Genomic DNA, 26,677 nt, shown 5'->3' on the forward strand with positions numbered 1-26,677 from the left:
ATCACCCTGAAGGTTCAGAGGAAACCCTCCTAATTCCAGCCAGGAAAAAAACCAGCCACTTTGGCTGGCCGGAGCGCTGTCAACCGATAAGTGTGGAAGCGAAGATTCAAGAGAAACATCGGTAAAGACTAAGTAGATTGAGATATAAAGGTATAATCATAAGGACCTAAATACATTGGCGAGAATAGGACTCCAAAAAGCGGCGGCAAGATCGTCAAGCAAGCGGCGAGAGACAGTGATCGGAGCGAAGCTCAATACACACAATGACAACGCAGATCTGACAGGCGAAAGGAACGAGTGACAGACAAAGAGGATTATAAGTAAGCGGTGGATTATAACCTTAAAATAACACAATTTGACTTAACAGAGGAAAAAAGGATTATTTAAGAGAAAGATTGTAGAAAGTAAACCTAAAGAACTGAGACTTTTTTAAGATCGTTGTGAGCGGAAGGAAACCAACTGAACAGTAGCGAATGGCGGACTGAGGATTTGGAGAAGGAAACTTTCACTTTGTATCCAGCGACAATAGTAAATTCAACTACAGACACGAGACGTGTAGTGAGACATTAGATACATTGACGCTGTTGCCAAAGGAGATACAACCTGCTACACAGGAATATTGGAACAATTGATTTACTTGATTTACTTATGGATTTAATAGAGGATATTGAAACAGAACTGGGACAGCTGAGTGAAAAGAGGGCGAACTGAAGAACGAAGGAAGAAGGAAAGGAGAAGGAAGCAACCCCAATTGGTTTGAGAGTGATATACTTGAGAACTTTAAATATTAAACTACTAAATTTCATCTATTTTAAAACTTACTTAACTTTGCTTAAAGAATATTAATATCCAATTTGAAATTATTATAATACATAATAAGGAATTGATTTAACATTACTATTATTATTATTATTATTATTTTCTCTTATTGTCTTACTATTTCCTACCCTATTGAAACAACTATATAGATTGCAAAATAATATATTGATTAAGTGGAATTATATTGCATATTGACTAGAAAGTTAGATATTAATATAGACATTGCATAGAGATTGTTATAGATATCATTAAGGAATAATAATTGTAATAATTAATATAGGTAGCATATATTGGTAACGGTGATACAACTCAATAGAATACTTTAGATGATTTATAGAGAACTTTAATCCCATTGATCTATTATAGAAAGGTTATATAGAGATTGTTTAATTTTAAAGTGAATTTAAGTATTGTGATTATTTAGTATTTAAGTATTAATTGCATTATACTGTTTAGGGATAAGAATAGAAGAATGAATTGTTAAAATATTGTTTTTTCTCCCTAACCCCTTCGAATTAATTATCCTGATCCTTATATAACGATATTTCACCCACCCCCAACCAATTAGTATATGAAAATTTGGGGAAAATTAATATAAAAGACAACGATGGCAACATCTACACTAACAATAACTAAATCAGGGAAAAAATTAACAACAAACCCAATACCTACACAATCTTCACCCGCACAACAAAAAACTATAGACACGATGTTAACGACAGACAAAGAAAAAGCTGCTAGTGCACACAGCATACAGAATATACAGTCTATACTAGCTATGATTCAGGAGGGGATGAACAAAACCCAAGAAACAATTGCAAATAACCACGAAGAAACAAAAAAGAACCATGAGGAATTGAAATCAGAAGTAGGACAAATAAATGATAATATTAAAAAAATGGACGATAAGATTGAGAGAATACAACAAAACATAGTTAAAAACGAAGAACGAATCCAAAACATGGAAGCCAAAATGATTCTAACGGAGAAAAAGATGGACAATATCGAACAAAATCAAATGGAGTCAACTAGAGAACTCGAAGAGTCAATTACCCATTTAGAATTAGAAAAAGCATCATTCTTCTTACGATTTCAAAATATTGCAGAAACAAAAGGAGAAGATCTAAGAGACCTGATGACAGATATATTAGTAGAGGCTACCCAAAAGGAAAAAACCGAAATTAGTAGGGAAATTGACGAAATATATAGAGTCCATACGAACTATGCTCGTAGGAACAAACTACCTAAAGAAATACATGTTAGATTCGCACGTAAAACTGTAAAAGAAGAGATCTACACGTCCATGAGAGAGGGAAAACCCTGCTACCAAGGGAAAGAAATAATAACCTTAAAACAAGTTCCAAGAAGAATAAGAGAATACAGAAAAAACTACAACTTTTTGACAACCCTACTGATTCAACACAAAATAATGTTCCGCTGGCTGGTGCCAGAGGGAATCTTAATATCCTGGGACGACAAAAAATATAAAATCGATACGATAGAGAAGGCACAAGAATTCTTTGATACTCACTTTATAATAGAAGAGGAACAGGAAACTAGACGTGATTCAGATAATGTAAACCAGGAATACCCCACGGGGGAAACAAAAAAAGGGAAGGAAGAGAAGGAGCCTAGGGAAAGGGAGAAGATGGAGAGAGAAGGGGCTAGGGAGAAAACGCATATGGTAACAAGAAACACAAGTAAACTTAAACTAATAAAGAAAAACTAAAGGAAATGGGACGAGAGTTGAAATTAATCTCAATTAATATAAACGGCCTTAATCTACCAACCAAAAGAACACACACTTTCAGAAAACTTCAAAAATTAGACATAGATATTATCAACCTACAAGAAGTACATATCAAAAAACAACATCAACAGTTACTAGAAAACAGAAAACTTGGAACACTATTCACCTCACTATCAGATCAAAAAAAAAGAGGTATCGCAGTATACATTAAAAGCCACATCCAGGCAAAACAAATCTACACAGATGAAGATGGCAGGATACTAATGATAGATATTAAGATGGAGACCCGAAATATGTTATTGATATCAATATATGCCCCGAATGGGAGCCAAAAAGAATACTTTAAAAAGATACACGATAAAATTAAAGAATTAGACTACGAACATCTATGTATAATAGGGGACTATAATGCAATCGTTGATATGGAATATGACTACCAAAGTAATAAAAAAAATAACTCTAGGAAAAAGACACTACCTGATTCTTTTAAGGACATGACTCAAGAGTTACAATTGAAAGATGCCTGGAGAGAACTGAATAAAACTAAAAAACAGTATAGTTATTATTCAAATCCCCATCAGTCCTGGTCCAGACTAGACATGGCCTGGATGACCGCAGAATTAAGAGAAAATATAAAAGAAATTGAAATCACACCGAATATATGGGCGGACCATAGTCCTATAACAATAGTCTGGAAAGGCCAACCCAAAAGGGGACGATGGATGATGGATAGAGAGATCATTAAAGATAAAGAATACATAGAGATGATAAAGAAAGAGATGGAGATATTTTTCCAAATAAATAACAGGGAACAAACATCATTGCAAGTCCTATGGGACACTACAAAGGCATATATAAGAGGATTAACAATCTCATTTAAGGCGAAGAAAAACAGAGAGAAACAGCAAAGAAGAAACGATTTATTGACGGAGCTCAGAAAACAGGAAGCAGAATTACAGAACAGACCTGACAAGAAAGAGATCAAGGGGAAAATAAATCTCATCAAACATGAAATAAATTTAATAACAACAACAGAAATAGCTAGGAAAATCAAAATGGCAAAACAAAACCAATTTGAATTCGCAAATAAAACAGGACGTTGGTTGGCTTATAAACTAAAGAAAGAAAAGGAAAAAAAAATAATACACCAACTACAAGACGAACAAGGGCAATTACAGCACATGGACGAAGAAAAAAAGCGAATCGTAAGAAATTTTTATCAGGAACTATATGCACAGGAAGAAATTCAATTGGAAAAAGTGAAAGAATATATAAATAAATCCAACATTCAAGAAATAAAGGAAACTCAAAGAGAACTCTTGAACAAACCAATATCGATGTCAGAATTAATGGAAGCAAAGAAGAAGCTGAACAACAATAAAACACCAGGTCCAGACGGCATCCCAACGGAATTTTACAAAATTGAATACCAGCCAATAGATGATATTTTATTACAAGTCCTAAATGAAGCAATCTTAGAAGCCAAAATTCCCAAATCATGGATTGAAACAATCATCACTCTGATACCCAAAGAAGACTCAGATCTCACCCAAACCAAAAACTACAGACCTATATCACTTCTAAACGTAGACTATAAACTATTTACATCAATCATGGCCCAGAGAATGAAGAAAATTATCGTGAATTACATCCATCCTGATCAAAATGGATTCATTCCAAACAGGCAAATTAACAAGAACACAAGAACAATAATAAATATACTGGAATATTATGAGCAAAAATCGAATGAAAAGATGGCTCTACTCTTCCTTGACGCACAAAAGGCGTTCGACAATCTTAACTGGGGATTCTTAATACTACAATTAGAAAAAATGGGAACCGGCGACAAATTTTTAAATATGATTAAAACAATATACTCAGACCAAATTGCAAAAATATGGATAAACGGAGAGACAACAGACCAATTTAAAATATCTAAGGGAGTGAGACAAGGATGTCCCCTCTCTCCTATATTATATATATTAGCATTGGAACCACTGTTGAATGAAATCAGGAACGACAATGAAATAAAAGGATTAAGAACAAAAAACCAGGAGTATAAATTACAAGCATTCGCAGACGATGTAGTATTCATTTTAGAACGACCAAAACAATCAGGACTGAATTTACTAAGGAAGATAGATCAATATGGCGAAGTGGCAGGATTGAGAATTAATAGGCAAAAAACAAAACTACTAACCAAAAATTTGACAAAAACCCAGGAGAAAGAATTGGAAGAGACATTAGGAATACAAACAACAACCAAAATAAAATATCTAGGAATCTGGCTCACCAATAAGATATCATCCCTCAAAGAAGACAATTACATCAAATTGGCCAAACAAATCCAGAAGGACTTAGAGGTATGGAGTAAGTTGAAATTATCACTACTAGGCAAAATTGCTTCAATTAAAATGACAATTCTACCAAAAATACTATATCTATTTAGAACAATACCGATAAACCCAGGAAAATCATACTTCAAAGACCTTGACAAAATGATATTAAAGTATTTATGGCATGGAAAAAGAGCCAGGATTAAACTGAAACACTTGCAGGACACTAAAGAAAGGGGTGGTCTGGGACTACCAGATTGGCAAACCTATTACACTGCAACAGCTTTAACTTGGATTAAGGATTGGATGACACTTAAAGATAAAAGAACACTAGCACTAGAAGGATTTGACCTGTCAAAAGGTTGGCACGCATTTCTATGGGAAGAAAAGCCCAGACAACATGAACACTTCAGGAGACATTATATCAGAGGAGCACTGGCAAAAATTTGGACTGAAATAAGGAGAAAACACTACGACAAAATCCCAAGATGGCTATCAACCATGGAGGCCCAAATCTACCCGAACACAATGGACACAGACAGGATGAAAACCTATGACGAATTGTTGAACACAGAGGGAGATATGAAAACAAGAGAGGAACTGAGACAACAAGGCACGGATATTGATTGGTGGCCGTATTTACAGATAAAATCAAGATATAAAAGTGATATGGAAAAATTTGGAATCCAAAAAGAAAGAAATGAATTAGATAAAATTATAATGCAATCAGATGACAAATTAATAACTAAAATATATAACTATCTATTAAAATACAAATTGGAAGAAGAAGTGGTGAAGGAAAATATGATTATTTGGGCCAAAAATTTTGGATATAATATTAACCTAGAGAATTGGGAAAAAATATGGAAAGTAAATACTAAGCTGACAATGTCCGTGCCCTACAAAGAAAATACGTACAAGATGTTTTATAGGTGGCATCTCCCCCCTGCACGGTTGGCAAGGATGTTTCCCAATACTAATCAGAACTGTTGGAAGTGTAAAATACAGAAGGGGACCTACTACCACATGTGGTGGTCATGCCCCAAAGTCAAAAAATTTTGGAAAACAATTCAAAGTCAGCTGGAAGAAATTACCGCCCAAAAAGTACCCCTCAGACCAGAAACTTATCTATTAGGTATACTGACAAAGGACTATAAAAAAGAGACACAATATTTGATAATACATATCCTAACTGCAGCTAGAATTGTCTTCGCACAAATGTGGAAATTGGAAAACACGCCACCAGAAGAAAAAATAATACAAAAAACTATGGAATGTGCAGAAATGGACAAACTGACCAAAGAAATACAAGGAAAAGAAGATACAGACTTTTACTTAATTTGGCAAGAATGGTACAAATGGTTAGATAAAAAAGACACGAAATAAAAGATTACCACCCAATACTACAAAAATAAGTAAATAACAGGAAATATCGTTATATAAACATTGATACAAGATGAAAGATAATATATATAGATATATTGATATATAATTACCGAAGTAGCTCTACTTTCAAAGTTCAAGTCATGCGACTTGATTTCATTGTATAGTTAGTTTATGTCTAGTTTGTTTTAATGTTTATGTCTATATGTGTATGTTTGTTTACAATAAAAAATTTAAAAAAAAAAAAAAAAAGAAAAGAAATCTGCTGCCTAATTTTCCAACCTTGCAGCAAACAAGCCAACAGACTGTTTCACTTTCAGTTTTGTTTTGAGCTTGGTTTGCACAAGGAGAAAAAAAAATCTGCTCGAGCAATTTAGCAAGCAGCAAGAGCCCTGCGGAAAACAGCTGAGAGCAAATCAGCTGAGAGTCGGGAGGCCGATCCAATCAACTTGTGCTAATTAGGCTGTGCTGAAGCTGAAAGGAACTGTTTTTTCTTGCTGTTTGCTTGTAAGGAGGTAACTGCTGGGAGGCAGAGGCCAAAGGGTGGGGGCCAGTGGGTGGGCAAGGCTACATTTGGTGTATAAGACGCACCTAAATTTTCACCCCCTTTTAGGGGGGAAAAAGGTGTGTCCTATACTCCGAAAAATACGTTAAGTCACATGAATGTATAGTACATATCTACACATCTTACTAAAACTAGGAATAATAATTTTTTAAAACATATTTAATGAACACTGCATCTAATTACTTATAAAAGAATGAAGCTTTAAACTATGTTAAATTTATAGCAGTGGCAACTTTTTCAGATGCAGGTGCCCTCTCTCTCTAGTTAAGTACCTGCTCTCCCTGCTTCCTTTACTCATACAAATACACACACCTTATATTATATCTCAATGCAATCCCAACATACAGATTCTTTTTGTTCTCTTCAGGCAAGAAAACACACCACAAATTGTCTAAAGAGGGAATACATTTCTTGTTCCAGAATTTCATATGTCTTCCACTGAGAAAAACAACATCTGTCTTGGTCAATCCAGTTTACTTCAATTTTCATCAAGAAATATGGCAGAAAGAATTGGGATCAATTATGAATTGAATACAGTCAGTTCACTGGTTTTCTGTAGTCCAAAAAAATACCACTACCATGTCATTATTTAAAATTTAATTTTAAATCAATTCTGAATGAGGCAACTGCTTTAGAGAAAAGATATTTAGGACCATATCATACCACAAAAAAGTTACTGTACAGTCCCATATCATGGGACCATACAGGATCATATCATGATCCCACGAAAGAATTACCATATTTTTCGGAGTATAAGACGCACCGGAGTATAAGATGCACCTTAATTTTGGGGGAGGAAAACAAACCTCTGCCTACCAGCATTTAAGGTGGCGCTGCTTTACACCGCCCTCCTCCTCCTGCAAGCGATAGGTGCCTCAGAGACTCGTCTGGGAAAGAGGGCATTGATTACTGATAAGTTCTTTTCCAGAAAACTTATCAGGGTGCTCCTGCGATCTGCAGGGACTACTCACTTTCCCCCAAAGAGACGCCTCGCATGCTCTGGGTGGAGGGACAGAGCACAGCCTGAGGAACAAACCACTTTGGGACGGTCTGGGGGGGTCTGGGTGGGAATCTGCCAGGCAGCTTCAGGGTATCAGGATTCCAAAGGAAAGTGTTTTCGGGCGGCAGACCCGCGATCCCCTTCCCGATTCCAAACATGGGGTGCGCAGAGGCAAAAAATGTGCATCACGTTTCAGGCTGCGGATCTGGCCAGGAGGAAAGAGAAGGTGAGTCTGCTGAGAAGGAGGATGAGGGCGCGCGGCTCTGCAATGTGCAATGGTTCCGCCCCAGGCGCCTGATGGAACCTGACAGATTCCAGATGGAGCTTGGGCCATTTCCTGAGGCTCTGGCACACGCCTCGACTGGAGACCTAGTGGCCGCCTGGGATAGGGCGGCCGCTGGAGCTCTGGATCGGGTCGTGCCTTTGCGGCCTCTGACCCGGCACCGATCTCAATTGGCTCCTTGGTTTACCGAGGAGCTGAGGGAGTTGAAGCGCCGCAAAAGACGCCTAGAGAGTAGTTGGAGGGCCAGTCTTTCTGAATCTGACCGGACACTAGTAAGATCCCATATTAGGAATTACCTAGTGGCGATAAAAGCAGCGAAATGTAGCTATTTTGCTTCTCTTATTGCGTCATCAGATAACCGCCCGGCCGCCCTCTTTAGGGTGACCCACTCCCTGCTCCACCAGGAAGCGTGGGAGGACCCCTTGGAGGGTAGAGCCGAGGATTTTGTTCAGTATCTGTATGACAAAATCACTCAGATTCGGGAAGATTTGGACTCCGACTGGGTAATCTCAGGGGGAGAGACTGGGACAGGTCTTGAGAATGTTATCTGGGATGAGTTTGATCCTGTGACTCCTGAGGACGTGGACAGGATTCTGGGTAGACTGAACGCGACCACTTGTTTATTGGACCTGTGTCCTTCCTGGTTAGTGCTGGCTTCCCGGGAAGTGACACGAGGCTGGCTCCAGGGGATTATAAATGCTTCCTTGGGTGAGGGTGACTTTCCCGCCGCCTTGAAAGAGGCGGTGGTGAGGCCTCTCCTCAAGAAGCCTTCCCTGGACCCAGCAATGTTGGTAAACTATCGTCCGGTCTCCAACCTTCACTTTGTGGCGAAGGTTGTTGAGAGTGTGGTTGCGCAACAGCTCCCCCAGCACCTGGATGAAACGTAGTATCTGGATCCGTTCCAGTAGGGCTTCAGGCCCGGGTACAGCACGGAAACGGCATTGGTCGCGTTGGTTGATGATCTCTGGAAGGCTCGGGACAGGGGGTGCTCCTCTGTCCTGGTCCTGTTAGATCTCTCAGCGGCTTTTGATACCATCGACCATGGTATCATGCTGCACTGGTTGGAAGAGTTAGGGGTGGGAGGCACTCTGTTGCAGTGGTTCTCCTCTTTTCTCTCTGACCGGTCGCAGTCTGTGTTGATAGGGGGGCAGAGGTCGACCCCGAGGCCCCTCATATGCGGGGTGCCGCAAGGGTCGGTCCTCTCGCCCCTCCTGTTCAACATTTATGTGAAGTCGCTGGGCGAGATCATCCGTGGTTTCGGGGTGAAGTACCACCAGTACGCTGACGACACCCAGCTGTACATCTCCACCCCAGACCACCCCAACGATGCCCTTGAAGTGATGTCCCGGTGCCTGGAAGCCATGCGGATCTGGATGGGGAGGAATAGGCTCAGGCTCAACCCATCCAAGACCGAGTGGCTGTGGTTTCCGATGTCCCGATATAGTCAGTTGGTGCCATCACTGACTATTGGGGGCGAATCATTGGCCCCCACGGAGAGGGCGTGCATATTGGGCGTCCTCCTGGATTCACGGCTGTCTTTAGAAGAGCACTTGACGGCCGTGACCGGGAGGATTTTTCATCAGGTTCGCCTGATCCACCAGTTGCGTCCCTTTCTGGATCGGGACTCCCTACACACAGTCACTCATGCCCTCGTCACCTCCCGCCTGGACTATTGTAATGCTCTCTACATGGGGCTCCCCTTGAAGAGCACCCGGAGGCTCCAACTGGCGCAGAGTGCGGCCGCACGGGTGGTAATGGGAGCGACATGGCGTTCCCATTTAACACCCCTCCTGCGCGAGCTGCACTGGCTCCCGGTGGTCTTCCGGGTGCGCTTCAAGGTTTTGGTTACCACCTTTAAAGCTCCATGGCTCAGGACCTGGGTACTTGCGGGACTGCCTACTACCACCAATAGCCTCCCACCGGCCGGTACGCTCCCATACAGAGGGGCTCCTCCGGGTGCCGTCGGCCAAACAATGTCGACTGGTGGCCCCCAGGGGGAGAGCCTTCTCTGTGGGGGCACCTACTATCTGGAACGAGCTCCCCCCGGAGATACGGAGGATCCCGGATCTGCGCACCTTCCGCCACGCTTTAAAGACCTTTTTATTTCACCAGGTGGGCCTGGCCTAATTTTCTCCCTCTTTTATAAAAGATTTTTAATTTTTAATATTTTTTAGTATTTTATATATTCAAATTTTAAAATTGGTTTTAAATTGATTGGGGTTTTAATTTGTCTGGGCCAAAACTATTTAATTTGATTTTAATTCCACTTTTAAATTTTGTATGTATGTATTTTATTGTTTGGCTGTGCACCGCCCTGAGTCCTTCAGGAGTAGGGCGGTATAGAAATCAAATCAAATAAATAAATAAATAAATAAATGAGAAGAAAAGCACTTTCAGGTGGCAGCACTGCAATCCCCTCCCCGAATCCAAAACGGTTCCCAGTTTCCCGCTGCACATTGCAGGGGAACTGGCCGCCTGAAACGCGGCTCTGAGAATTGCATTGGGGAATCCGAGCAGCAGTGGCTGGAAAGGAGGGACATTTCACTTTAGGAGCTCCCGCTCAGCTCCTGGGTGCGGAAAGGGCTTAGGTGGCGGCTCCTCACATTGCTGGGGAATGAAGTCATTGCGACCATTGTCTGCCCTGAGCTACCTGCTGGGTGGCCAGAGGGGTGACCAGCCACAAACCATGGGGCCCGCCTTGTTCCCCGAAGCTGCCGGGCAGATTCCACCCCCCCAGACTGTCCCGAAGAGGTTTGTTCCTCAGGCTGTGCCCCGACCCAGATTCCCACCGCCTGGAACTGCCTGAAAATGTCCGAAGGGTGGGGGCCAGCGGGTGGGCGGGGCTACATTCAGAGTGTAAGACGCACCCAGATTTTCACCCCCTTTTTGGGGGTAAAAAGGTGCGTCTTATACTCCGAAAAATACAGTAGTATAGTCCCATTTATGATTATTATTCCAAACCTCTTCCTGAGTAAGTGGGACTGTACTGGCTCATCTTAGACTTCTGGTCCACTCAAAAACACCAGTGGACTCCTGAACAGATTGTTAATCCCAAGAAAACATTCCCTGAAGAATAGATAGAATAGAATTCTTTATTGGCCAAGTGTGATTGGACACACTAGAAATTTGTCTTTGGTGCATAGGCTCTCAGTGTACATAAAAGAAAAGATACATTTGTCAAGAATCATAAGGTACAACACTTAATGATAGTCATAGGGAACATTTTTTTTTAATTAAATTTTTATACCGCCCTTCTCCCGAAGGACTCAGGGCGATGAACAGCCAAGATTAAAATACATACAATATGAAAATTAAAATAATTTAAAACATAATTAAATCAATTTGGCTTCCCCAATTTAAAACCCCTTACCCATAAAATTAACCAGTTAAAAATTTTAAGCCAGCCCAGCTTGCTGAAATAGAAAAGTCTTCAGGGCCCGGCGGAAAGTACGGAGATCCAGGATCATTCGTATCCCTGGGGGTAGCTCGTTCTAGAGGGCGGGTGCCCCCCAGAGAAGGCTCTCCCCCTGGGGGCCGCCAGTCAACATTGTTTGACCGACGGCACCCTGAGGAGACCCTCTCTGTGGGAGCATATTGGCTGATGGGAGATTATCGGTGGCAGAAGGTGATCTCATAGATACCCAGGCCCTAAGCCATGGAGCGCTTTAAAGATGAGATCCAATACCTTGAAGCGCACCCGGAAGACCACCGGAAGCCAGTGCAGCTCGCGCAGGAGAGGTGTTACATGGGAGCGCCATGTCGCCCCCACAATCACCCGCATGGCCACATTCTGGACCAGTTGGAGCCTCCGGGTGCTCCTCAAGGGGAGCCCCATGTAGAGAGCATTACAGTAGTCCAGGCGGGAAGTGATGAGGGCATGAGTGACCGTGCATAAGGAGTCCCGATCCAGAAAGGGGTGCAACTGGTGTATCAGGTGAACCTGATAAAAAGCCCCCCTGGCCACGGCCATCATATGCTCTTCTAAAGACAGCCGTGCATCCAGGAGGACGCCCAAGTTACGAGCCCTCTCCATGGGGGCCAATGACTCGCCCCCAATAGCCAGCGATGGCACCAGCTGGCTATATTGAGACGCCGGCAACCACAGCCACTCGGTCTTGGAGGGGTTGAGTCGGAGCCTGTTCCTCCCCATCCAGACCCGCACTGCCTCCAGGCACCGGGACATCACTTCAAGGGCATCATTGGGGTGGTCTGGGGTGGAGATGTACGGCTGAGTGTCATCAGCGTACAGATGGCACTGCACCCCAAAACCACGGATGATCTCACCCAGTGGCTTCACATAAATGTTGAACAGGAGAGGCGAGAGGACCGACCCTTGCGGCACCCCACAAACAAGGTGCCTTGAGGTCGACCTCTGCCCCCTGCCAACACAGACTACGACCGGTCGGAGAGACAGGAGGAGAACCACCGTAAAACGGTGTCTCCCACTCCCAACCACTCCAGTTGGCGCAGCATGACACCATGGTCGATGGTATCAAAAGCCGCTGAGAGGTCTAATAGGACCAGAACAGAGGAGCAGCCCCTGTCCCGAGCCCTCCAGAGATCATCAACCAATGAGACAAATGCCGTTTCCGTGCTGTACCCAGGCCTGAAGCCGGACTGGAATGGATCTAGATGGACAGTTTTATCCAGGTACTGCGGGAGCTGTCACGCCACCACACTCTCAACAACCTTTGCCACAAAGCGAAGGTTGGAGACTGGACGGTAGTTTGCCAAAACAGCCGGGTCCAGAGAGGGCTTCTTGAGGAGGGGCCTCACCACCGCCTCTTTCAAGGCGGGAGGCAGGAAACCCTCACTCAAAGAAGCGTTTATAATCCTCTGGAGCCAGCCTCGTGTAACCTCCCGGGTAGCCAGCACCAGCCAGGAGGGACACGGGTCCAATAAACATGTGGTTGCGTTCAACCTCCCCAGCATCTTGTCCACATCCTCAGGAGTCACAGGGTCAAACTCATCCCAGATAACATTCTCAAGAACCGCCTCAGACATCCCGCCTGAACCTACCCAGTCAGAGTCCAAGCCTTCCCGAATTTGAGCGATTTTATCGTGCAGATATTGTGCAAAATCCTCAGCTCGCCCTTGCAAGGGGTCTTCCCGCGCTCCCAGGTGAAGAAGGGAGCGGGTCACCCTAAACAGGGCAGCTGGGCGGTTATCTGCCGACGCAATAAGAGCGGAAAAGTAATTACACTTTGCCGCTTTTATCGCCACTAAGTAGGTCTTAATATGAGACCTCACCAGTGTTCGGAACGACTAGTCCTCCAACCACTCTCTAGGCGTCTTTTCCAGTGCTTCATCTCCCTCAGTTCCTTGGAGAACCAAGGAGCTGGGTAAGTTTGGCGCCGGGTCAGAGGCCGCAAAGGCTCGACCCGGTCCAAAGCACCAGTGGCCGTCCTATCCCAGGCGGCCACCAGGTCTTCAGTCGAGTTGTGAGCCAGAGTCTCAGGGAATGGCCCAAGCTCCATCTGGAACCTATCAGGATCCATCAGGCCCCTGGGGCGGAATCACCTAATCGGTTCCGCCTCCCTGCGGTGGGGTGTAGCGGTCAGAAAGTCAAGCCTAAGGAGAGAATGGTCTGACCATGATAAGGGTTCAATGACTATATCCCCTGTATCTAGGCCATTCAACCACTGACCAGAGACAAAAACCAAGTCCAGAGTGTGTCCTCCCGTGTGAGTAGGGCTATGAATTAACTGGGTCAGGTCCATGGCTGTCATGGAAGCCATGAACTCCTGAGCCACCTCAGACGTTTCACCGATGGACGGCAGGTTGAAATCCCCCATGACCAAAAGCCTGGGGGTATCAACCGCCACCCTGCCTATTACGTTGAGGAGCTCGGGCAGGGCCGCTGCCATGCGGCAGGGAGCCAGGTACGTAATCAGCAAGCCCACCTGCATCCCATGACCCACTACCCAAGGAGAGACTCACATCCGGCTATCTGAGGTACAGTGGCCTCCCTAGGATCAAGACCTTCCTTTATGATAACCGCCACCCCCCCCCACCCCTACCCTGGGCCCTCAGCTGATGAAATGCGCGGAAACCTGGTGGGCACATCTCTACGAGGGGGACTCCCCTCCTGGCCCAACCAGGTCTCTGTAATACCCGCCAGGTCCGCTCCCCCCTCCTGAATCAGCTTGCAAATGAGGGGGGCTTTGTTGACCACGGACCTGGCGTTGCACAGCATCAGCCTAAGGTTCAGGCTCTGAGGCTCTGGACAACCAGGGAACGAGGAAAGCATTGGGAGCCGGAGCTTGCCACCACTTGAAGACAGCGGATGCGTGCCCCCACAACACAATATGGCCCCCTGCTCCCACCATATCTGCCCCTCCCACCCACAGTACTGATGGAATCGCCCTCCTCCCTACCAACACTAACCCCTTCAACTCCCCGCTCCGCACCTCCCATGACGCAACCCTGTGCCAGGCCTGGCCTCTTAACAAATCACCCTCCACACACCCCTCCCTCACCAAACAACCCTCCCCCCCCCAAACCCCTAAAAAGATTGGCTAACGACAATTTTTAAAAACCCCTCAACTCCCTCTTCTCGGCATGCCACCTCTCGGGGTTACAACAAATAAGCAATCAAATCATATTAGGAAACAGTCAAGATACCAGCAACAAGGTTACAGTTATACAGTCGTAAGTGTGAGGAGATGGGTGATAGGAACGATGAGAAGATTAATAATAATGCAGACCTAGTAACTAGTTTGACAGTGTTGAGGGAATTATTTGTTTAGCAGAGTGATGGCGTTTGGGGAAAAACTGTTCTTGTGTCTAGTTGTTCTGGTGTGCAGTGCTCTATAGCGTCCTTTTGAGGGTAGGAGTTGAAACAGTTTATGTCCAGGATGTGAGGGGTCTGTAAATATTTTCACAGCCCTCTTTTTGACTCGTGCAGTATACAGGTCCTCAATGGAAGGCAGGTTGGTAGTAATGGTTTTTTCTGCAGTTCTAATTATCCTCTGAAGTCTGTGTTTGTCTTGCTGGGTTGCAGAACCAAACCAGACAGTTATAGAGGTGCAGATGACAGACTCAATAATTCCTCTGTAGAACTTTATCAGCAGCTCCTTGGGCAGTTTGAGCTTTCTGAGTTGGCACAGAAAGAACATTCTTTGTTGTGCTTTTTTGATGATGTTTTTGATGGTAGCTGTCCATTTTAGATCTTGCGATATGGTAGAACCTAGAAATTTGAAGGTCTCTACTGTTGATACTGTGTTGTCTAGTATTGTGAGAGGTGGAAGTATGGGAGGGTTTCTCCTAAAGTCCACCACCATTTCTACGGTTTTGAATGTGTTCAGTTCCAGATTGTTCTGGTCACACCACGAGTTGATCAACCTCCCATCTGTATGCGGATTCATTGTCTCAAATGAGACCGATCACTGTTGTGTCATCTGTGAACTTCAGTACTTCAACAGATATATTGTTTCAGATGCAGTCATTGGTATAGAGAGAGAAGTGGAGAGAACACACAGCCTTGTGGGGCCCCTGTGCTAATTGTACAGGTATCTGATGTGATTCTGCTTAGCTTCACCTGCTGCTTCCTGTCTGTTAGGAAGCTTGTGATCCACTTACAAGTGTGTTCAGGTACCGCTAGCTGGTTTAGCTTAGTTAAAAGAATGTCTGGAATAATGGTGTTGAATGCTAAACTAAAGTCTACAGAAGAGGACCGTTGCGTAGGTCTTTGGAGTTTCAAGATGTTGTAGGATGTAGTAGAGCCATATTAACAGCATCATCTGTTGATCTATTTGCTCAGTTTGCAAATTTGCAGGGAGTCTAACAGCGGGTCCGTGATGGTTTTCAGGTGGGACATCACTAGCCTTTCAAAGGTTTTCATAACTACAGATGTTAGAGCAACTGGTCTGTAGTCATTCAGTTCCTTGATGGAGGGCTTCTTTGGCACTGGGATGATAGTAGAGCATTTGAAGCAAGAAGGAACATAGCACATCTCTAGCGATTTATTGAAGATACGGGTGAAGATGGGAGCCAATTGGTCAGCACAGACTTTTAAGCAAGAAGGAGTTATCTTTTTTTTTTTAATAAAAAGTGTTTTATTTTTTATTTTAAAACAAACAAACATATAATATATCAGTACTTCTGTGTGTCATCTCGGTGTTTCTTCGGGGACGACTTCTTTTTGTTACTCTTCCTCTTCTAATTTCTTCCTTATTACATTCCATTTCTCTATTTCCCCCAAAGTACATATATTTAATGTAGCTTTCTTCTGTTTGCTTATCAAATTCTTTATCTATATCTCTTTTCTATCCAATCATAAAATTTCCCCCATATCTTAAAATACCCATATCCTCTTTCTCTTTAATCATTAAGGTTAATCTATTCATCTCTGTGCAGTCCGAAATTTTTCTAATTACTTCCCCTTCTAAAGGGATTTTCTCTGCTTTCCATCTTTGTGCAAATACTATTCTTGCTGCAGTTATTATATGTATAATCAAATATACAGTTTCTTTGCTAGGTAGGATACCCAGTAGGAACAACTCAGGTTTTAAATCAGTATGTTGTTGAGTCATTTCTTCTATCCATGTCTTAATTCTGCTCCAATAATCTTTAGCTTCTGGGCAAGTCCACCACATATGATAAGATCCTGGTATTTGGTGGCATTTCCAACATTTAGCTGATTTATCTTTAAACATTTTTGCCAATTTTTCATGAGGCATATGCCATCTGTAAAACATTTTATACTGATTCTCTTTATATGCAGTCGACATTGTTAATTTATAGTTCTTTTCCCATAACTTGCCATCTATCAAGCTCAATTGAGTATCCACAATTTTTTGCCCATGCTATCATTGTTTCTTTTACTTGCTCTTCTAAGAAGGAGCTATATTGTCTGGGCCTGGAGCTTTTCCTGGCTTTTGTCTGTGAAATAGGTCTTGCACTTCCTTTTCTGTGATCACTAGGGGTTGGGAATCCAATGGGATGGGGTCAGTTCTAGGAGGTTTGGCTGTTGTTGGTGTGTCTGAGATGGGGGCTGTGGAGATAGGTGGCTGTAGTTTCCTTTCAAACCTGCAGTAAAACACGTTCAGGTCATCTGCCAGTTGTTCATTTCCTTCAGTCTGGGAAGGAGGTTTGCCGTAACCAGTGATATTTTTAAGAGTTTTCCACATGTTTGCTGGTTCATTTGTTGAGAACTGATTCTTTAGCTTTTCAGAGTAGCTTCTTTTTGCTGCTCTGATCTCCCTTGTTAATACATTTCTGGCCTGATTGTACAGCATTTTATCACCTTTTCTGTAGGCTTCCTCTTTGGTACAACGTAGCTGCTTAAGTTTAGCTGTGAACTGAGGTTTGTTGTTACTGTATATTCGCAATTCCTGGTCGGTACACATAGGTCTTCACAGAAGCTGACATATGATGTTACAGTATTTGTGAGTTCATCTAAGTCTGCAGAGGTTATTTTCGAAAACATTCCAATCAGTGCAGTCAAGGCAGGCCTGTAGCTTTAATTTTGCCTCCTCAGTCCAGGTCCTCACTGATTTAATTGTTGGTTTTGTGGTTTTAGGTCTTTGCCTGTAAGCAGGTACCAAGTGAATCATGCAATGATCAGTGTCCCACAGCTGCTCGTGGTAAGGACCGATAAGCATCTTTTAGTGTTGTGTAGCAATGGTCTAAAGTATTTTTGCCTCTAGTGGGACAATTGACATGCTGAAAGTATTTTGGTAGCTCTTTCCTTAAGTTTGCTTTGTTTAGATCACCCAAAATAATGGCCAATGAATCAGGGTATTTGGCTTCAGCCTCCATAATCTGGTCAGCTAGAGTTCGTAATGCCTTGTTTACACAGGCTTGCGGAAGGACATAAACAGCAATTAGGAGAAATGAGAACTCATGTGGACAGTAAAATGGTTTACAGTTGATAAGTAAAGACTCTAATTTTTCATCACAGAATTTATATATTATAGTTATATCCTGAGACCAGCTGTTGTTGATATATAAGCATAAGCCTCCTCCCTTCTTTTTACCTGATGATTCTGCAATTCTGCCTGCTCTGTGTATCTGAAACCCTGGAATTTGCACGCTGTTGTTATCAATATCATCATATAACCAGGTTTCAATAAAGCATAGGGCAGCTGTGCTGTGAAAATCAGAATTGCATCTGTTTAAAAGGAGTATTTCATCCATCTTCTTAGCAAGTGAACGTAAATTAGTCAGGAAGATTGAAGGCAGAGCAGTTCTATTTCCCCTATTCCTTAGCCTGTTCAAAATTCCCGCCCTTTTACCTCGTCTCCATTTCCTCCGTTTGTTTTGGTTTTTTTGTAATCCATAGTTCTGGGGAATTTGCTTCTTCCTGTGTTAGAATCTCCTCCGCATTTGTAAAGACGTGTGTGTGTGTGTGTGTGTGTGTGTGTGTGTGTGTGTGTGATCACAGAAAGCTACTCCTTAAAAAAACGTTGCTTAATTCTTAGCAGATGGTCTCATGAGTATGAAATCCGTAGTGAATTGCAGAGAATAATAATAAAAAAAGAAACCATTAGAGAGCATTTCACTGAGGCAGCCTTCAGCGGCGCCATCTTGGATCTAAGCATCTTATTTCTGTGCCTTCCAGATCTGTAGTTCTAACTCAAACATCGTTCTTGCAGCCTTTACACAGAGGAGTCTCAGTTGGGACATGGGCCTGCAGATATCTCAATAGCTCAGGACAGGTCTTTAAATTAAATTGCATTTTAAACTCTAGGGTGTGAGTACTCAACGAAGCCTTAATTTCGTCTATAAAATTGTTCACTGCACAAACTATTTTACTTGGTAAAATTCAATCTCATTATTGGTGCGAGATGGGATGAAACTTCCTAATGCCGTACTAAAACCTTGATTCCAACAGTGTTGCTAAATTTTGATAATAAAAATTGAGGAACAGTAAGTTAATGAATAATAAGCAAACATCCAAAAAGTAGTGTGCAACACTTGCTACGTACCATTCAGTAGTTCAATAAGTGCTGGAATGATTCCTGATTTAGCTAGCAGCGCTGCACAGGAATCATCCATTGATACAGTCCCAATCATTATTACCACTTCCAAGACAAGATCATCTTCTGCTGAACCTGGTAAATTTAATAGAGCAGAAACATTACAGCACCCTACTGAAACCTCTTTGTTCAAAGACTTTTACAGCGTATCTCAAAATATGAGCAAACCTTGTTAAATTATAGGGACGCTATTATTGCTACCCTGACATGACATGCTGGCTCAGCTTTCAAGTATCACTCAACGTGAACATTGAACATAAAATTATGTCATCACAACTGTTGCACCAATTCTTAAAGAACCTATTTACAAATACAGTACTCTAGATCAGTGGTGAAATGTAAAATTTGTTACTACCGGTTCTGTGGGCGTGGCTTGGTGTGGGGGGGTAATGTGACTGGGTGGGCGTGGCCAACCTTTTTTAAAAAAAAACTTTTAAAAGCATTTTTTCTACAGCCTCTTCGGCCAAAGAGGTTGTAAAAAAATGCTTTTAAAAGCCTCTGATGATCAGGCAACTCAGCTGGGATCGTCAGAGGCTTTTAAAAGCATTTTTTTCTACAACCTCTTCGGCCAAAGAGGTTGTAGAAAAAATACTTTTAAAAGCCTCTGACGATCCTAGCTGAGTTGCCTGATCATCAGAGGCTTTTTTTTTTACTTTTAAAAGCATTTTTCGGCTGAAGAGGTTGTAGAAAGAATGCTTTTAAAAGTAAAAAAAAACAGCCTCTGATGATTGTGGGGCTCAGCTGGGCATGGGGGGAGCACACAGGGATTTTTGCTACCGGTTCTCCAAAACCACCCACCTCCATCGCTACCGGATTGGGCGATCCGGTCTGAACCGGGAGCATTTCACCCCTGCTCTAGATTAATATAAAATTTAAATCTTCCTGCTCTGTGTTCTTTGCAGCTTTTTGAATGATTACTAGGCACTGTAAAATCTATGGACTCTTCAAAAATAATTATTTTTCTCCTCTAGTCTATCCATTTCTGCACCACCCTAATTTGGTGATTCAAACTCAGTCATTTGGAAAGTGAAAAAAAGAAGCAGGGATATGTTGGTCAGACTGTTCCAAGAACAGAACATTCCAGGGAACACTGGCACATTTTGTTTTACTTCTAGATCATGCCAATCCAACAATTCTGCGAGTATAATTTTTTGGAACAGGAACAGATTGTCATGTTCCCAGCTGCAATCTGGCCAACAGGCTCTGCAGCAAGCCAAAAACAAAATGATAACGCATGGTGACATCATGATGGCAAACCTGCCCTTATAGTCATCCTGACATCTAAAATATGTTATATTATTTGTATCATGATGCATGTATTATCATATGTCTCCTTTGTCTCCCCCCCTCCCCCAGCCTGGCCCCAATTCAAACTATGAACTATTTTTACTTCCAGAAGGTTTACTTCTGGAAAGTCTCTGGACCACCCCAAAGATGACTGGAAGCATAGCTGGAAGAAAAATAGAATGTTCCCGTGTTCCCCAGAACATTCCATTCTTGGAATGACATGTTTTGCATGTAAGTAGAAGGCATCTTGGATTATTTTATCATTCATGTGGCTCAGTAAAAAGGATTCATGATTTATTTGTTAAAACACATGAGACAGGATTAATATAGGAATCCTTCCTAATCCATCCATATACTCTCCAAATAGCTTTCTCTGACAGCACAGGTTGCTTAGCTATAATTGTGGCTCTTCAAGTGGTCATCACTGAATTTACATATATTTACATTTACACCTGCACATCTTCCTCTTATTAAGGCATGCACTCCTTCAGATTAACCTAACCTCTTCAATCAATGCAAAAAAAGTGTCTATATGGACATTTGGATGAGTTGTATGAATGCTCAGATGACCACCCAATGCTGAGTGAACATCCAAAGTCTGGAACATTTTCAACTGGGAAGTTAGGAATGAAAACATGTATATTATTAAATTATATTCATCCAAAAGTAAATGAAAAATAATATAATCCTCAAATCTCTTTGGATAATTTTATATATTCAGATTGCTAATTTCAATCTTTTTCCTTGTTGCACACATAGCCAAAGCAAGCATCTTAGCATTCTTTGGTTTAATATTATCTTTTTATCAAAATTCTTTGTTTATTTGTATCTTTTCTAACTGTGCTGAAATTGTCAGTTTAGTTTTGAATATCTGAATACCAATTTCTTTGTGCTGGTGGATGACTCCAATAAAATTGTTTCAAAAGTAAAATTATGAGCTGCCTCTAGCAAATGAAAGTAACAGATAAATAATATGTGTATAATAAATAAACTAGATTCTTAAACTAATTCAAGAAATGTAATTTCTTGAATTAGGTCAATTGGGATGTATTCACTGTTGCAGTTTAAGTTCAATGTGGGAAACAAAAGGCAGTGCTGTGAAGCATGAGCTGATTACACACCACAAGGTGAGGAAGAATTAGCTCCAGAAAGACAGAAAAAACACAACTTGTTGACAAAGGATGAAAGCCTATGTGTTTCTCTGTGTGCGCCCATGCCTTCAAGTCAGTGTTGTAAAATCATAATAGGGTGATTAATTTATTGAGTTTGCTCAGACTAAAATTGGACAAAATCCTCCATCTTACAGTAATATATTTGGTATAAATTCTGTTTGTTTTTCTGAGGTTGGGTTTGTCTGGCTGGAGAAGAGAATATTTATCTTACTGAAGACCTTCTCCAGTAAAAACTTTTTTTCTTCTTTTTTAACATAACCAATACAAAGGGTGTCCATCAGAACGGAAGACGTTTTCTAAAAAATTAATACAATTTTGGAGAATTTTCAGGATGTATCCAAAGCAAATAAAATGAAGTTGAACTTTAAAAACGTTTACAAACGTTATAAGGAAAAAACAAAATAATTCTTAATAAAAACAATGTAAATATAGAAATGTTTCAGAAGTGTGCAGTGTTCAAAAAGGAATTAAAATGATATTCAATATGTTAAGTCAGTAAAGTGGTATATTCTGGTGAAAATTTAAAGATACAGACCTGGCTTTAATTTATCTTTCAGATATGGTACCATTTTGTACTCTTTTAACACAAGTTCCCAGTCCAAATCAGATAAAGTCAAATTAGCCAATGTTCCTAAGCATTCTATCACAAATTCCTCTTCTTCATCATTAGATATCTGAGCAGCCAGATCACCAACATAATCCTAAACAAAACAAACAAAGCAAGATTTGAGATATGTAAAAGAGGAAATATTAGAAAAACAATGAGAACTACTGCATGAACTCAACCATACTTTTTTTTTTCAAATCATTGCTGGATTGATGATTTACAGTGATAAGAAATATTTATTAAATGATTAATAAAACTGCTGTAAACTAATAAATTCTATTATTATAAAAACTGAATTGGCCAAAAATCAGTTTATAGTTTTGTACTTTTTTCAAACTCAATTTTCTCCATCCTCTTTTTTACTCACATCAGGAAAAATGTGTGACTTGGATAAAAAAATGAAAGACTGTTCACTACTTTTAACTGCTGCTTTTTCTGGATGGATGGCTCAATTCTGGTGATATATTTATTATATGTAATTCAGTTTATATGCACTATTGTAGCAATTTTGTTAAGCAGGTCAGTTCTTATACTTACAAGGAATATACAAGGTGCTAATATTGAAGAGACTGCACACCTGCAATGGTATTCTCTGAGTAATCATCTGTGCCTTCATTCATATGGGATTCCACACCTGTGCAGAGTTTGTCAGGGGATTTCTTTAGCTGAGAAGATTTTAGGTGGGAAGTCTACCCCCTGAATGTCTTGTAGGTGGGGCTCCAGCTCTCCTCTATGTTTCTTAGGACAACTTACAGTAGTGGCCAAAATTGTGGAAATCTTTTGGGAAAAGTGTATTTTTGAGGTTTGATGGCTAATAACACCACTTTTTTTGGAGTTTCAAGATAATCATATTCCACTGCTGGATTGACCTGGGAATAACCCAGACCTTAACCCAATTGAAAATCTATGGAGCCGACTAAAGAAACTTGTTAGTCATAAGCGACCCAGCAATAAAACCCAGTTAATAGAAGCAATCCTTCAATCTTGGTTTCACATTTTAACAGCTGCAGAACAAAAAGACTTGGTTCACTCCATGGGAAGACGTTGTAAGGCTGTAATTCATGCTAAAGGTTACCCAACTAAGTATTAACTGACGTGGTGATAATTTTTGTATATCTCGTTTTTTCTATTGTGATAATTTTTGCATATCTTGTTTTTTCTATGTGTTTCACTTTTCTTCTTTATACTGTAACTGCTATTCTAATAGCAAATCCTTCATAAAAGTTATTGCATTACATTCTTTATTAAATTATCTTTCCATTGATATATAATTTTATGTTACTACACCAAAAAAAAGTGGTGTTATACCCTTTTCCTAAAAGGTTTCCACAATTTTGGTCACTACTGTAGCAGCATCAGAAATACAGTGTGTCAGGCACGCCTTGAACCAGGCATGCTGGTTCAAGCAAGGAAGTGGCTGGGTTGTGTAAATGCGCTGATGGCTGTAGGAAGAACACAGACTACAGATAAGAGCATGTTATCTTTCATTATGGTCTTTTTACATCACATATACAGGTACCTAATAATCTTACCTAAAAGGTGAAAAACCAGATACCAATTGCAAGTCAAGATGGAATAGCCCATGTAAAGGACAAGTATGACCCTAAGTATTCCTTCAATAATATTCCCACAATGAATTAAACTGGAAATCTCATTCTCAACAAATAGTTGTTGAGAATGAGGAAGATTGTCTCTGAAAATCTAACAAATCTAACAAATACAGGTGAAACTCAAAAAATTAGAATATCGTGCAAAAGTTCATTTATTTCAGTAATGCAACGTAAAAAGTGAAACTAATATATGAGATAGACTCATTACATGCAAAGCGAGATAGTTCAAGCCTTGATTTGTCATAATTTTGATGATTATGGCTTACAGCTCATGAAAACCCAAATTCACAATATCAGAAAATTAGAATATTGTGAAAAGGTTCAATATTCTAGGCTCAAAGTGTCCCACTCTAATCAGCTAATTAAGCCATAACACCTGCAAAGGGTTCCTGAGCCTTTAAATGGTCTCTCAGTCTGGTTCAGTAGGAATCACAATCATGGGAAAGACTGCTGACCTTGTGTAGAAAACCATCATTGACACCCTCCATAAGGAGGGAAAGCCTCAAAAGGTAATTGCAAAAGAAGTTGGATGTTCCCAAAGTGCTGTATCAAAGCACATTAATAGAAAGTTATGTGGAAGGGAAAAGTGTGGAAGAAACAGGTGCACAAGCAGCAGGGATGACCGCAGCCTGGAGAGGATTGTCAGGAAAAGGCCATTCAAAAGTGTTGGGGACTTTCACAAGGAGTGGACTGAGGCTGGAGTCAGTGCATCAAGAGCCACCACACACAGACGGATCCTGGACATGGGCTTCAAATGTCGTATTCCTCTGTTCCTGAACAACAAACGTCAGAAGCGTTTTACCTGGGCTAAAGACAAAAAGAACTGGTCTGTTGCTCAGTGGTCCAAAGTCCTCTTTTCTGATGAGAGCAACTTTTGCATCTCATTTGGAAACCAAGGACCCAGTCTGGAGGAAGAATGGAGAGGCACACACTGCAAGATGCTTGAAGTCCAGTGTGAAGTTTCCACAGCCTGTGTTGATTTGGGGAGCCATGTCATCTGCTGGTGTTGGTCCACTGTGCTTCATTAAGTCCAGGGTCAACGCAGCTGTCTACCATGAGATTTTGGAGCACTTCATGCTTCCTTCCACAGACGAGCTTTATGGGGATGCTGACTTCATTTTCCAGCAGGACTTGGCACCTGCCCACACTGCCAAAAGTACCAAAACCTGGTTCAATGACCATGGGATTACTGTGCTTGATTGGCCAGCAAACTGACCTGAACCCCATAGAGAATCTATGGAGCATTGCCAAGAGAAAGATGAGAGACATGAGACCAAACAATGCAGAAGAGCTGAAGGCCGCTATTGAAGCATCCTGGTTTTCCATAACACCTCAGCAATGCCATAGGCTGATAGCATCCATGCCATGCCACATTGAGGCAGTAACTGATGCAAAAGGGGCCCAAACCAAGTACTGAGTACATATGCATGCTTATACTTTTCAGAGGTCCGATATTATTCTATGTACAATCCTTGTTTTATTGATTTCATGTAATATTCTAATTTTCTGAGATTGTGAATTTGGGGTTTTCATGAGCTGTAAGCCATAATCATCAAAATTATAACAAATCAAGGCTTGAACTATCTTGCTTTGCATGTAATGAGTCTATCTCATATATTAGTTTCACCTTTTAAGTTGCATTACTGAAATAAATGAACTTGAAAGAAAAGAGATTTTGAGCACAAGACCACCTTGTTGGAATAGAATTAAAGATCACCCTAAAGAGTAACTACCGTATTTTTCAGAGTATAAGACGCACCTTAGTTTTTGGGAAGGAAAATAAGGAAAAGGCTGATTGGCAGGTGGATCGGCCTCCCAGAATACCCCCAATCAGAGGTGAATTTTACCAACAGGTTTGTTGGTTGTGAGCTCTGTGCCTTGGGTTTTTTTGCTTTTTTTTCTGCCTCTGAAACTTCTGAAACTTCTGAAATTCTGTTTCAGAAAAAACTTTTTTCTGCCTCTGAAAGCCTCCGAAACAGAGCTTCAGAAAAAAAGCCTCTGAAGTTCTGTTTCTGAGGCTTTTTTTCTGAAGCTCTGTTTGGGGGCTTTTTTTTCTGAAGCTTTTTTTCTGATGCTTTTTTCAGCCTCTGAAACCTCCATTTGAGAAGCTGGGCAGGGCTACATTCGGAGTATAAGACGCACCCAGATTTTCACCCTCTTTTGGGGGGGGGGGGAGTGCGTCTTATACTCCGAAAAATACGGTAATTCTCTTAACATGTCATTCTCACATTACTGCTACAAGAAAGATTATCACTGCAGGTAAGTGGAGATCAACAAAAGATTTAAACTGCTTTTGTATATGGCTAGCTTGATACATTCCTATCAAAAGTCAAAGGACAGACTGGAAGATAGAGATTAGGAACTAAATTTTGGGGAAATAAAAGACGAGAGAGGAAAAATGATATATGCTGTAGTTTAGAGAGATTGCTACAAAGCACATAGGCAATGATAACAGGCAATGATAACACAGCTATATTCTTCTGAGTAAAAATGAATTGGCTAACCAGATTCAGTGGGCATATAATAGGGGTTATCTAATTGAAAGATTCAAAAACTGAAAACCTGATAAAACTTTGTATATAGAAATATATGATGCAAAATCAATTAGAACCTTCAAGATCTGTTGAAATTATACAGTAGGTTAAAGGAACCATACTGCCTCTTGCAGTGTTTGTAGTTTTCAACTATGCAGTTTATCCATATTCTGGGATAACATAACTTTGCCATAGAAGATAAAAGTATGACATTCAGAGGCACCCTGAAGTCACAAAGATCCACACTGGAAATTGATGCAGAAAGAGAAGAAATTTGGTGGATCAATGAAATGTGAAAGAAAGCCAAAAGAAATTTGACAGAGAAAGTCTGCCAAATTATTACCTAACC

General features: G+C 41.2%; 1 protein-coding gene across 2 annotated transcripts in view; it reads right to left on the reverse strand.

Moving 5' to 3' along the window:
* Nucleotides 1-26,677, reverse strand: part of KIFAP3 (kinesin associated protein 3) — a 101,929-nt gene that overhangs the window by 26,002 nt on the left and 49,250 nt on the right. For both annotated transcript variants that reach the window (XM_070939196.1, XM_070939195.1), the window contains 2 exons: nt 22,113-22,278; nt 19,068-19,193 (listed from right to left, as the gene is read on the reverse strand). In XM_070939196.1, coding sequence (XP_070795297.1) covers nt 19,068-19,193; nt 22,113-22,278 — 292 coding nt within the window. The remainder of the gene's footprint in view (nt 1-19,067; nt 19,194-22,112; nt 22,279-26,677) is intronic.

This window comes from Pituophis catenifer, unplaced genomic scaffold (assembly GCF_029215685.1).
Source record: "Pituophis catenifer annectens isolate HBS135680 unplaced genomic scaffold, rPitCat1.0.hap2 SCAF_3, whole genome shotgun sequence".
Lineage (NCBI taxonomy): Eukaryota > Metazoa > Chordata > Lepidosauria > Squamata > Colubridae > Pituophis > Pituophis catenifer.